The following is a 14,533-nucleotide window of genomic DNA, read 5'->3' as shown; positions in this document are numbered from 1 at the left end:
CCGCCCTGCTGACCAGTATTGGTCGTGTTCGGCTACTTCCTGTTTGGGCAACACATATACATGTTTGAGACCCTTAGACCTCTGAGATTCCTTAGACCTCTGAGACCCCTTGGTGTCTCAGATGCCGGGCTCTTATTTGCTGACAATGGTGATCACGTCCTCGTCCTCAATTTGATGGCTGAGACCACATCTCTGGGGACTGTGTTTTGCGCTTGTTCCCCACACATAGGCGTGTTTGAAGCTGTGTTTCAAGTCTTTGTGGATGGCATCGCACACCTCCTTGATCGAGCTGTCTTTTCTCAACACCATGGGATCTTCAAAGTTGGGCAAGCTCTCTCCTTTTTTGAACGTGTACACCTTGATCAAATTCAACCGCTCCCATATCTCCTCCACAACGTCTTTAATTCCCAAGTCTAGTTCGCAGCTCATTACAACTGTGTTGGGCTCGTTGGCCAATTTGTCCAATTCCTCAAGCGAGATCCCGTCAATCTTATTGTAAACATATAGACACTTAATGTACCTGACATGCTGATCGTTAATAGTGTCAATGAATTCGTCGATGCTAACGTTTTCATCTCTGACCAATATATCGGCATTGTGTATCCGATAGTCTCTCAATATCCCATACACATTCTTTTCATTCAAATACTTTGGAGGATTTATAAAGCTGAATTTGATGCCCCCTGTTTTCTTGATCTTGAAATAAATATTTGGTCTTTCTTTGTTCAAACGGATTCCAATGGCGTTCAATTCCTTTTCCAAGTAGCTCTTTTGCTCATACGACTTTGTAGCATCTAAGATCATTAATATCAAGTCTGAAGTTTTGGCTGTGGCAATGACCTGTCTGCCTCTGCCTTTTCCTTCAGAGGCGCCTTTGATTATACCGGGCAAATCAACAATCTGGATTTCTGCTCCATTATACTCCAACACCCCAGGAACAGATGTCAATGTTGTGAAGGCATAGTGCGCAATTTCAGACTTGGTCTTGGTGACCTTTGACAAAAATGACGATTTTCCCACCGAAGGATACCCGATCAACGACACTCTGGCATCACCACTTCTCTGCACTTCAAAGCCCTGTTGTTTGCTCGAGCTCCCACTGCCTGCTCCACTGGGTTCCAATAACTCTCTACGGTATCTGGCAAGTTTTCCCTTCAAGAGCCCAATGTGGTACTCTGTTGCTTTATTTTTCTGGGTTCGTGATAACTCGAGTTCGATTTGCTGAATCTTTTCTCTAAAAAGTTTCTCAATGTGGTTTTGCAAAATAGTTAATAAGTCATGCCAAAATTTGAAACCCCAATGCTGCTAGTTCCAGCTAATACTTACAAAATCCCCATGATGAATTACTGTTAGAGATATTCTGTGCCGTTTTTCTTTTTGTTCTGAGTTTGAAATATCACTTTCTCACGCTTCAGACACGTGCTGAAACGCACTCTGCAGGTCGTCTCTCACGGTGACGGAGCCCTCGGCTAATTTCTTTGATGATCGCTCTTCGTCCCATACTTTCCAAAAAGAAGCTCCACAAGGCCTGGTTTTGCAAACGATAATTGGGCAAAAAGTGCTTTTATCTTTAATCTCAACATGAGGTTTATTTCTAGACAAATGCTCCAGCAGATCAAAATTAAATGAAAAACTGAAAGATTCTACTCTCGCGCTCTTGTAGGGCTTCCCCCCAAAATCTCACGCCTCTCAAATCTAGTTCTGGCATTTCATTTCCTGTCACGGGATGTAGTTCTTACATACTAAAAATGATAACACTAGTTTGTCTTCCTACTAATTATTTTATCTTATCTACTTATTCATCGTCTGGTAAAAAAATGTCTCTAACTCATTTACTAATAAACCAGCTATCTCTGTTATTATTTTCCCACGATCAACCTTTATCCAAAAGAGATTCGAATAGCGATGAGAGTGATGAGCCTGATGTTTCAATTCCTGACGATTCCGATGATCCAGGAGAGAATAACCCATTAACTGAGGAAATCTTCTCTTCTTGGGCTTTATTTATTTTGTTGTTTTTGTTATCGTTTGCACTTTGGTCATCATATTTTTTGCAGCAAAGAAGAATTAAAGCAATTCATGAAACCGTCTTATCAATTTTTTATGGAATGGTTGTTGGTTTGATTATTAGAATATCTCCTGGTCATTATATTCAAGACACTGTAACATTCAATTCTTCTTATTTTTTCAATGTCTTGTTGCCCCCAATTATTTTGAACAGTGGCTATGAATTGAACCAAAAAAACTTCTTCAACAATATAGTCTCAATTCTAATTTATGCAATTCCAGGAACTTTTATAAGTGCTATGGTTTTGGGTTCTATATTATATTTATGGACCTCTTTAGGTCTAGAGAAAATCAATATTCAATTTGTCGACGCATTGGCCGTTGGCGCTAGTTTGAGTGCTACTGATCCCGTAACAATTCTATCCATATTTAATGCCTATAAAGTTGACCCCAAATTATACACCATAATTCTTGGTGAATCTTTACTAAACGATGCTATATCTATTGTCATGTTTGAAACGTGTCAAAAGTTTCATGGAAAAGATGTTTATTTCTCTTCTTTATTTGAAGGTATTGGACTATTTTTAATGATTTTTTCAATCTCTTTATTAATCGGATTAGTCGTTGGTATAATAGTTGCATTGTTTTTGAAACACACTCATATTAGAAGATACCCACAAATTGAAAGTTGTTTAATTTTGTTATTTGCGTATGAATCTTATTTTTTTTCAAATGGTTGTCATATGTCTGGTATTGTCTCCATTTTATTTTTCGGTATCACTCTAAAACATTATGCCTACTATAATATGTCTAGAAGGACTCAAATCGCCACGAAATACATTTTTCAATTATTAGCTCAATTATCAGAAAATTTCATTTTTATTTATCTTGGATTATCCTTATTCACTGAGGTTCAATTGATTTATAAACCTTTATTAATAATTGTTACAACAATATCTATCTGTATTGCTAGGTACTGTTCAATATTCCCCCTTTCAAAATTTATTAATTTTATATACAAAACCAAAAATAATTCAGCAAATCCTAATTATAACTCCATTTCCCCTGAAATCCCATGGGAATATCAAATGATGGCATTTTGGGCTGGCTTAAGAGGTGCTGTCGGTGTTGCTTTAGCCATGGGAATCCAAGGTGAATTTAAGAGCACTTTACTAGCTGATGTATTGGTGGTGGTTGTATTAACTGTAATAATCTTTGGCGGGACAACTGCTGGAATGTTAGAAAATCTAGGTATAAAAACAGGTTGTATCGAGGAATCTGACTCAGATGACGAATTTGATATTGAAGCAAACAGTTATAATATTAATTCCCGTAATAAAAATAACAATTCTACGATATCAAATAGAAGATATCAAGATCAGCCAGGGGGAAGTTCTAGTCATACTCAAAACTTAAAAAGCACAAATAATTTGCAACAATATAACAATAATAACAATAATAATAACAATAATAACAATAATAATAACAATAATAATAGCAATAATAACAACCATAACAACAACAATAATAATAATAATAATAGTAGTAGTTTAAATAACATCAATTCATCAATGTCTTTATATTTCCATAATAATAATAGCAAAAATAGAATACTAAATGGAAATAATAACAATTTAAGATCAAGACATTCATCAACTTCATCAATTAATGAACTTGAAACTTTAAACTTGGAAGATTCATTATTATTTTATAATAGTAATAAAAAAAACGATAGCATTGATGTTGATGATGATGATGCTGGAAGTTTCATAGGAGATATTCCCGCTATTCAAAACTCCCAATCTAGTAAACCATTCAAAAGCAATAATAATGGCAGTATTACAGTTGCCGCTGATAATAATAATAACAGTGACGATAACAGTAGCGATAATAAAAATTTTAATAGAAAAAAAGGCGAAAACAAATCTGTTTCAAGTTTATTATCTTTAGATAACAGTTCAACATGGTTTCAAAATTTAGATGAACGAATTTTGAAACCTGTTTTATTGGATAATAAAGGATCTGGAAATAGCAATAATAAATGAGAAAAAAAAAGATTGAATATATTATTTTTGGCATGTAAGAAGATTCAATGAAAAACAAGAGAACTAAGAGGGGAAAAAATAGCAAAAAAAAACAACTCCAAAATAAACATAAAGAGGAAATTAGCTAGGTAATCCATAAAGAATTAGGTTTGTACAATAGGTTCTGCATTATAATTAAACTTGTTTAACTATTAAGTGAAACTTAAGTAGATGTCTTTTTTTTTTTTTAAAAAAAAAAATATATAGAGTTTTTTCTTTATATTTGTTTTTGAAAGAAAAACAAGGAAAAAAAGATTTACTTCTTATTAAAGAAATTTAATAAAGGTTTTGAATATTTTAAGGCAAAATAAACAGAAAAGGATAATAAAGATAATTGTAGAGTAGACAAGATACGGTATTGTCTTTTATTTATTTTAATTGCTTGGGAATAGGATATATCACTTCGGAAACTCACCATTGTATAAAGAGGCAACCAGTAATCCCCTAAAATTTTGGATAAACCATTGTCTAATCTTTTAGATAATAAATGAATAGAAGAATTAACATTGGAGGACATTTCTTTATAATTGTCTTTAGCTAATTGTAGAATGGAAATCAAATCGCGATGCCTTGACTCAGTGTATTCTTCAAAGGCATCATGAATATCAAATTGATTTTTAATTATTAAATTTGATAGGATTCTAACATCTTCAAAACCACAATTCATTCCTTGACCATAAAAGGGAACCATTGAATGAGCAGCGTCACCAATTAATAAACATTTGCCTTTATAATTGTAAGGGTTACAAATTGTGCAAATCAAAGAAGATTTTGGATTTGAATTGAAAAAATTTAGTAAGGATTCTTGAGAAATCAAATTTGAATTTAAAACGTCGGGAAAATTTGTTTGAAAAAAAGAAATGATCTCCTCATTTGAGTTTAAAGAGTTCATTATATGCCATGGAGCGAAAAAAGTCGAAGTAAAAGAGCCATCATAATTTGGTAAAGCAATTAGCATGAAATTCTCTCTCGGCCAAATGTGAAGATAGTTTTTATCTAGTTTAAAGCGAGAGTTGCTATCAGTATTATGAGTGGGGTTTGAGGAAATGAACAACTCTAAATAAGCCATATCGATATATTCTTGTTTAAAATCCATTCTAATATGTTTTTGTAGTAAGGATCTTGTTGTACTATATGAACCATCAGCACCAATCAAAAAATTAAAATTGTCATGACGTTTTAGAATATTGTTTTGAGAGGAAGAGTCCTGATTAGTTGTGGATTGAAAATATAAAATTGGGTTAGCGTTGTCATTTTGATCTTCGTTTGGAAAAATCAAATTGACTAGTTTTCTATTAAATTGAGCAAAAATAGTTGGAACAGTGTCGATTTCATTTAGTAATTTAATATTCAATAGGTTTCTATCAATTGAGTTGATGCATTCAATACCGTTCACACCGTAGTTTTGGGCGTAGGTGATGGACCTGGAGCTATTTGGGGCAGAATGGATCAATCTGCCTTTCATTGGGACAATCTGATCCAATATTCTTTTTGATAGATCAAGATCAATATTTTGCAAAGCTGCGATACCTCGTTCAGAAATGGCTAGATTAATGGATCTGAGATTTTGGTGGTCTTGAATGGTTCTTGGATCACTTCTGTACTCAAAGATGGTTACCAGGTAGCCAAGTTTAGCGAGATTCAAAGCAGCTAGACAACCAACCAAGCCTGCGCCGATGATAGCAACCTCTTTGCTATTTGATGGATACTGTTTCATTCTCAAAGCACAAGTGATAGGACTTGTCTCACCAAGAAGAGTGTGAAGAAAGGAAGGAGGTCTGTGAACTAGATTGTTGAGCTATAGATCGAGTCCCTGGAGCAGACTGCCTTTTAGGGTTGGACTGCCTTTTAGAGCCAGTCAGCTTCTTCGGGAAGCTCACCCGATGCGGAAAGATCTAAAAGAGAAGCTACCGCATTGGATAGCTGCCCCTTTGAGACAGGCGTGGTTCACGATGGTGTTGCCGCTATATATATTGCTGAGTCTGCTGCAACTCTTCCTTCCCAATTCTTGCCACTCTCGCCTGTTTGCTTCACCATCACCACACACTATGGAGAGCAACAGCTCTTTTTCGGATCTGCTCACCAACAAAGATGTTTTAGCCATTGCTGGCAGCCTGTCTTCAAACAGCGGCGAAAATGTCTTGAGATTGAAAAGATTTTTAGTCAATTTAACCTTTCTATTCAAGTTTGAAAACAACTATGAAAAAATTAGAAAGAATATCTACAACTATTTAAATTTCTTGATTCTTATCAATTTTTTGGATCAGAATGCCATAGATCAATTTGATACCGATTTTGATTTGAAATTATCCAATCTAAAAAATAGGGTAAAAAGAAATCTTAATAACAATAATCCTATCAATTTTAACAATACCAACAAGACCAATAAGGATGCCTCTGCACAGTCTCCCAATTCAGATTTTTACTACAATTCATTTTCAAATCCTCTTTTGCTAAACTTGCAAAACTTTCCAAAAAACGTCCTACTCTACAATGATTCATTCAATTCTTTGAATTTAAAAAAAGATATAAACAAAGATGTTCCCCATCTTAATAAAGTTTGTGGAAAATTTTTTAGAAAAGGCGAGCTAATTTATAGATGCTTAACTTGCTCAATTGGTATAACAAGAGCTTTATGTCAAAACTGTTTCGATCAATCTTATCACAAGGGCCATAATATAATCATAAACACTTCCTCAAGAGACAATTGTGGAATATGCGATTGTGGTGACTCTAACTGTTGGAAACATAACATATTGCCTCCCTGTAAAATTAATCAAGCCTATCTAACCCATTTGAAATTTTCGAATTATAAAAACACCTTTAATCAATTAACCCTAATTCCTTCTTTTAAAGCTCATTTATTAAGCATTTTTGAATGTCTACTAGATTTTATAATAGATGTAATAGCTACTTCAAATTCAACTTCTTTAATCCCAATTGACTTGGATTTAATTTTAAATTTAAACAATTCCTTAAACATTAACGCCAATTATACCATTGATATTTCAAACAACTCCTCTCTATTAAAAGATGTTTACAATGATACTGATAAAAATATCTCAAAATTTTATCTTATTCTTTATAATGACAATTCAAAACAATATCAAAACGCTCTAATAAAATTGCAACAAGCTACTTTAAAATTACCCGAGTTTAATAAAATGGTTTTAAACAATCTATCTAAAAATGGCAGATCCATTGTTTTAGCTTCTCCCGATTTAAATTTTTTAATAGAAAGAAAAAAAATCTTAGATGAATATAACTTAAATTCAATTGTCAAATCTTTTAAAGATTTTTTTAGAGAAGAAATGGCTTTTGCTATAGTAAATTATTTCAAAGATTTAACTTCTGATGCCTTTTTTGACGATTTTTCAATAATAAGTCAACTTTTATCAACCGCTCTACTAAAAAAATGGAATCCCGGTGTTAAACCTAATAACAACGACTTTTTTTCAAATTATATCAATTCCACCATTATTCATAATAAGTCCTTTTTATTAGACAATACTGCTATTAACCCGGTTGCCATAAAATATCCCTTTTTAGCTACTCTTGATAAAAATAAAATTAGAAACTTATTTTCCGTTTTACCAAATTCTCCCAATTCAATAGATAATTCTCATTGGAGTATTTCAAATCTGAAAGATTGGAATCTTGATTTAGAATTTTCAAAAGAAGTCCAATATGATCCTTCTTTCACTTTACATAACTATCAATCCTCTTTTAATGGTTCGCGATTTCAGTATTTAGTATATTTTGACATGAGACTATGGAAAAATTTTAGATACATTTTGCATGAACTTTACATCAAATCCTGGATGGTTTCATCCAATACAAAATCTTTAATATGTTGTCAATATACTGATATATACCCCATTATAGCTGATTTATACCTAAATTTCGATAGAGATATGGACTTCAGCACAATGAATAAGTTATCTACTCAATTATTCTCAAACGATATTGATTCGACTTTAATTGCAGAACATGGCGATTTGACAAATTTTTTAGCTGGCATTTATGGCCTATTAACCACTGGTCATATTCAAACTTTTAAGTCTTTAAATATTAAAGATCATATTTTTCCTCAATCTTTGAGGAGCAGAAAATGGAGTCAATTATTTATTGATTTTAATTTTTTAATTCAAAGCAACAGAAATGTTGAAATATTTTTTGAAAAAAATTTTCTTTACCAATTAGTTGATGTTGCATTACTATTTCATGGTATTCCTGTGATTAAAAGAGAAGCAAAAGAACATGTTGAGTATGAAAATCCAGAATATACCATTTATTACCACGCTTGCTTAATAATTTCTCAATTAATTGAGTCTATCACCAGATCTTCAACAAAATTAGATTCAGAATTAAGACATGAAACATTGAAGACTGCTCTAGGTTATTTAATCTTGAGATATTCAGATATTTTAAATAACCAATATGTGGGCAGCAATATGGATCAAAATGATTTGCAATTAACTTACAATTATAAGACTATTAAAATTGATCCATTTGTAGAAGATGATGATGATTATTATAATGATAATAGTGAAAATGAAAACCAGAGTTTTATAAATCCCAAAGAAGATTTCAATACAGGAAGCGACTCAAATTCTTTCCAAATTATTAGTTACAGAGTTGATTCCGAAGAGGTTAGTTTTTTGCATCCGTTATTTTCATTTATGAGTTGGGTTATTGAATACGCTGATTTCGATGATCCTGTTAAAATCAATAACATTATTTACAGCAATGGTGCTAATGATCCATATATTTTTTCAAAAATTGCCGATTATTCATTAAGAACTGTTGTTTTGATTGCTCAAATTAAATGTAATCATTGGGTTAGAAATGGGTTTACTGTTCGCAGCCAAATGAATTCATACATAAGTAGTGGTTTCAAAGAATATTGTTTTTCTAGAGATTTATATTTGATAAGGGTTTTTGCAATGTTAGATGAGCCAGATGTTGTGGTTTCTACTATTTTTGATCGTTGGTGCTTGATTGAATGGGCAAAAGGCGATCATAATTTTGTTGATGTATACGAAGCATCTAAACTACCTTATATCGTTGAAGAATGTCTTGTGTTTTTTATCCAATTATTAATAGAAAGAAATCACATAAACTACAATTCACTTCAAGATATCAATGATAAAGAGAAAGAGAAAATTTTGTGCGAGTATATCAAACGTGAATTAATTCATATTCTATGTTTTAAGCCGTTAATTTATTCAAAAATTGTCAGTTTTTTCCCTGATAACATTGTTACAGATAAAAAGTTTTTAGATGTTTTGAAAAAAATATCAACGTTTATACCTCCAACAACTACAGCTTTTGGTTCATACAAATTAAAAGAAAAATACTATAATGAGCTTGATCCATATCATTCTTACACTCAAAAATATGAAACAGAAAAGATTTATAAAGAAAAAATGGCCAAAAAATTAGGAATTTCTCCAGAAAAAGTCGTGATAACTCCAAAATTAGAAAAACTAAATTCTTTATTTATTGATTTTCCTAGGTTTACTATATCTTCACTATTTTTTGAATTTTTGTTCAGCTCCTTGCATTTTTGTACTCAAAATTCGTTGGAAGAACTGAATGGAAACAAGTCGGAAAACGATCTTGTAGTTCGAAATAACGTCGATGGAATTCTAAATGCAACATTGCATTTAATTCATATATGTGCGTTGGAGAATCACCATTACTACAATAATAGTTTTGTCGAATGTTGCTTTAAAAATTTACACAAAGTCAAAGTGGATAACACTGAAATTTCTAATGATTGTCTTGCCTCAGTACTTTATTGTTTGCTAGTTTCTCTGACATATTCAGCATACCATTCAAAAATCAGAGCTATATTTAAAGTTTTCATCAATGAATCAGAAAGTAAGAAAGTCTTGGATTTTTTAAATCGAACATTTGATGGTTTTGACCCAAGCATACTTGATTTAGAGCCTGTCGATCCTTCTGGGGCATCAGAAAACGAACGGAAAAAGAAGATCGCCGCTGCAAGAAAAGCAAAAGTTTTAGCTGCTTTCAAGAGAAATCAAAATAAATTTATGGCTAATAATCAAAAAGATATGAAAAATTTCAGTAAAGGCAACAAAAGAAGGTCAAGCAAATCATCGCATTTAAATTTGAGTTCCAACCAAGAAGGGTGGAATTTTCCTGAAGAATGTTGCATATTATGTCAAATGTCAGACAAACCAAATGATGTGTTTGGTGTAATGGGTTATATATCAGAAACATCAATTTTCAGAAATGTACCATTTAATGATAAATACTGGTTTTTTCTGGGATTTTCCGGGACTTTAAATTTGGATGAGCAACAAAGCGACAAAGATTTTTTTGATAATCCAGATAGGGTCAGCAAGTATCTCAAATTAATTGAAAATAAAAGTGTAGTTGGCCCTGGCTTTCCAACAGAGTTTTGCGAAATTAAATCAAAACAGATTTTTTCAAGCTGTGGTCATGGTGTTCATTTTTCATGTTTTGATGATTATATTTCATCATCAAAGGATCGTCAAAGTTTAATAACAAAAACCATCCCAGAAAACGCAGCAAACAAAGAATTTCTTTGTCCATTATGTAAATCAATCAACAACATGATAATACCAGTGTTTTGGAATAAAAATTCTAGGTCATTAACCAAATTTTTGGAGTTTTCAGAAAATAAGACTAATAAAATAGAAGAAACAAAAGATAAAACATATGATTTATTTGAAGGTTTAAAGAGCTTTCAAGATGTAGAAACAATAAAAAAAAAATTAAATAAAAGCGGAATAAAAGATTTCAAACAAGATATAACAATGGAAATTTTTAAAGAAGAAAACTGCTTAAGCAACAATTATAAAGAGATTTTTCTCGAAGATAAAAATAAGGTCAAAAGGGAGAAGTTGAAAAAATTGATTGAAAAAATAAACAAAGCAATTTCAGTGATAACAATGACATTTTCAGATGATTCGCTAAACGAATTAATTTGCAATACAATATCCAGCATTGAAATTTCATTAAGAGGATTTGGTATTTTGGATTCGAATGGAGGTGGAAGTTTTCCGGGCTCTGGAGATTCAATTAATCTAAAAAAGAATATAAAATTAGTACCACATCAAATCTCACATCAAAATTTGACATCGTTGAGATTATTAGTAGAGTTTCAGAAAACTCAAAACTTATTAAATTTTGTGACTCCAGCGCCAAACAAAAAGAAAAAAGTTAACAAGAATGAATTAGAAAGTATTAGTTTTCCAATGGTATCTTTAAATTCTTTAAACTCGTTTAATTCTTTGAATTCTTCGAATTCTCCGCATTCTTTAAATTCTTTAAATTCTTTGAACTCTTTGAATTCTTTGAATGCCTTAAATTCTCCCACTTCATCTAGTTACTTCAATTCACAAAGTCTTTTTAATCCCACTAATAACAGTTTTAATTTCAGTAATTTAAATTCCAGGAGATTTTCTAGTATTTTTGATAATAGTGATAATAATAATACTGCCACTACTATTAGTAATACCCCTACCTCTATCTTTACTAATCCTAATCCTAGCACTAATACTAACACTGATACTAATATTATTATCAATACAGATGCCAATACCAATACCAATGTCAATGCTAATGTTAATTCTAATGCTACTACGATCACTACTATTACTACTACTAATAGTAATAATAGAGTTGGGAATGTTGGTATTTTTAACAATTTCAGCGGTAATTTGACAAATAATTATAATAGTAATTTTAACAGTACTGTTAACAGTTTTAATAGTTTTAATAATTCAAATAATTATTTGAGAAATACTAACTTAAATAATAACTCTAGAAATATTAATTCAAATACTCTTAACAATACTTTTAATACTTTTAATAACAATTTTAGTAACCCTAATAACAATTTTAATAATCTTAGTAATCCTAATAATAATTATAATAATTTTAATAATCTTAATTATCTTAATAACAATCTCAGGGGTGCTAACAATTTAAGTAATCTAAATCATAACCTTAGAGGTGTTAACGGTTTTAATTTAAATAATAGAAACACTAATAGCATTAATAATACTAATAACACTAATAACACTAATAACATTAATAATAATAATAACATTAATAACACTAATGACATTAATAATACTAATAACACTAATAACACTAATAACACTAATAACACTAATAACATTAATAATAATAATAATAATAATAATAATAATAATAATAATAATAATAATAATAATAATATTAATAATATTAATAATATTAATAATAATAACATCACTAACATCACTAATACTAATAATGCTATTAACTCAATTTTTAATAATGCTACTTCAAATAATAATATGATCAACAGGCTTAATAATTTTAATCTTCCTTTTAATAATTTTAATAATAATGATATAAGTCATGATATCTTTATAAATGATGACAATGATAATCGGGTTGATAGCAATCTTGATTTACTTTTTAACCGAGATAACAATTCAAGGAATACAGGCAGTAGTAATACTACTAATCGTACTAAAACTAAAACTAAAACTAAAAGTAAAGGTAAAACTAAGATGAAAAATAAAGGAAAATTAAAAAATAAGAATAAAAATAAAAACAAAAATAAAACAATTTTAATTAGCGATAAAATCATGTCAGTTGGTAAAAATAGAGATTATTTAAAAATAATTAATAATTTCAGAAAAATTAGTTCAAATTCTGAAATATTTCATCAGATTTTAGATAACCAAAATTTTTTTAAAAGATTAATATCAACTATACAAATGAAAGTTTATAATATTCCATTTAAAATTGTTATCCGTGTATTTTTTATGTGCGAAATTTTCCAAATATTGTTAAAAGTTATTTTTAATTTAATCAATAATTTTGATCTTTTAAGTTTTAATGATAAAAAACCAAGAGCTTATAATGTTAGAGATGAATTCATTTCCGATTTTGATTTTAGAGAATATTTGAACAATTTTGAAAGTGAGAATGAAAGTGAGAATGAAAGAATTCGAAAAAAGTTTAGAAGTGAATATAATATGAGAAATAAGAATCCATTTGATATGAATATTGATGACCTTACAGATAAATTCAATGAGGGTGATGATAATTTAAATGTATATGAAAAAGTCAAATGCAATATAAAATCAATTGTATATCAGATTTTAACTAGCATACGTTTCAAAATAGGACAATCCGAGAGAATGGTTGATAATTTAAAGATTAAAGAAGAAACATTTTACATTCTATTAATCAAGTGTTTGTTGCCGTTTTTAAGACGTTCATCGATATATGTTTTCATCAAATGCCCAAATGATGAAGATAATGAAAAGGTAAGCGGAGAAGACTTGAAAAAAGAAAATTTGGATGGGGAAGATATAAATAAGAGCAATGTTTTTGATGAGACATACGTTGATGAAATAATGGAAAGTGGAGATGGAAATGAAGATAGAAATAGAGATGGAGATAGAGATAGAGATAGAGATAAAAATAAAAATAAAAATAAAAATAAGAAAGAGATTGATAAGTTATGTGAATATTTGAAAATACCAAAAATTGAGGAAATGTTGGGGATAATTGACGATGAAAATACATTTGAAGGGGAGAAATTTCAAGAATTTTTGAAATATTTGGAAAGATATTCCAATTTAAACCTAAGGTTTAATAAGTATTATACAGATCAAAATAATGTTGATGACAGTTATATCAATGCGATTCATAAGAAAAATATTGATAAAAGTCAAATTGATAGAACGTTTCGATTCAATCAACATTTCAATGAATATGATGAATTTTTGAATATTGAATTCCCAAATCGATATAAACTAATCAATTTACCCAAGAAGTTAGATAGGATTTACTCGCAATTTTTGTATAAAAGGTTTGAAGATTATTCGATTGTTCCGGCTATTTGTTTATTTTGCAATAAAGTATTAATGGTTCAAGAAGAAAGCGTTGACCATGAAGAAGGAGAATGTTCAGTTCATTATCAATTTGACTGTGTTAAAAAATGCGGACTATTCTTTTTACCTAAAAACCTTGCATTTTTGATTTTAGTGGATGGGATGGGGACATTTATGGAAACACCATATTTGGATGAACATGGCGAAATAAACAAAGAGATCAATATTCGAAGAGGAAACCGGCTAGTTCTAAGTGAAGAAAAATACAATAATTTCATGAAAGACGTTTGGTTAGATCACAATGAGAAGAAATTTATTACAAGAAAAGTGGAAAACACTACAGATATTGGTGGATGGGAAACTCTATAGTCTTTTGTTGTTAATGTAACTTGGGCAGAAATAACTACTTCTGCAAGTAATTTCTCATTGGGGAATGAGAGATGAGCAAATAAAAGTAAAAGAGAAAAAGCAACAGAGATTAGATAACGAAGGGCTCAATTTACACATGAGTCACGTGTTAGGGCTGAATATAAATAGGAAAAAAAGATG

The 14,533-nt window shown here is 30.4% G+C and overlaps 4 protein-coding genes across 4 annotated transcripts; 2 read left to right on the top strand and 2 right to left on the bottom strand.

Annotated features, from left to right (window-relative positions):
• Window positions 1–132: 132 nt before the first annotated feature.
• Window positions 133–1,708, bottom strand: ASCRUDRAFT_9290 (P-loop containing nucleoside triphosphate hydrolase protein; the record flags this gene model as incomplete). Its single annotated transcript, XM_020195112.1, has 2 exons — window positions 133–1,305; window positions 1,685–1,708. The coding sequence occupies 2 exons, from the start codon at window positions 1,706–1,708 to the stop codon at window positions 133–135; spliced, it is 1,197 nt and encodes a 398-aa protein (XP_020045932.1).
• A 190-nt stretch (window positions 1,709–1,898) lies between these two features.
• On the top strand, window positions 1,899–4,031 carry NHX1 (bifunctional K:H/Na:H antiporter NHX1; the record flags this gene model as incomplete). The annotated part of the gene is made up of 2 exons (XM_020189520.1): window positions 1,899–3,339; window positions 3,784–4,031. Coding segments are annotated over 2 exons (1,689 nt in total), but the record flags the coding sequence as incomplete, so codon positions are not given.
• Window positions 4,032–4,347: 316 nt separating this feature from the next.
• ASCRUDRAFT_71572 (FAD-dependent oxidoreductase) lies at window positions 4,348–5,808 on the bottom strand (the record flags this gene model as incomplete). Its single annotated transcript, XM_020191963.1, has 1 exon — window positions 4,348–5,808. One exon carries the CDS (start codon window positions 5,806–5,808, stop codon window positions 4,348–4,350), a length of 1,461 nt encoding a protein of 486 aa, XP_020045930.1.
• Window positions 5,809–6,637: 829 nt separating this feature from the next.
• Window positions 6,638–14,353, top strand: ASCRUDRAFT_23946 (uncharacterized protein; the record flags this gene model as incomplete). Its single annotated transcript, XM_020189815.2, has 7 exons — window positions 6,638–7,517; window positions 7,596–8,639; window positions 8,742–11,239; window positions 12,680–13,076; window positions 13,272–13,414; window positions 13,595–13,740; window positions 13,834–14,353. Coding segments are annotated over 7 exons (5,628 nt in total), but the record flags the coding sequence as incomplete, so codon positions are not given.
• Window positions 14,354–14,533: the final 180 nt, after the last annotated feature.

This window comes from Ascoidea rubescens (assembly GCF_001661345.1).
Source record: "Ascoidea rubescens DSM 1968 unplaced genomic scaffold ASCRUscaffold_11, whole genome shotgun sequence".
NCBI classification, from domain to species: domain Eukaryota; kingdom Fungi; phylum Ascomycota; class Saccharomycetes; order Ascoideales; family Ascoideaceae; genus Ascoidea; species Ascoidea rubescens.
Note: the sequence above shows the minus strand (reverse complement) of the source record. Positions and strands in the feature narration are given on the sequence as shown.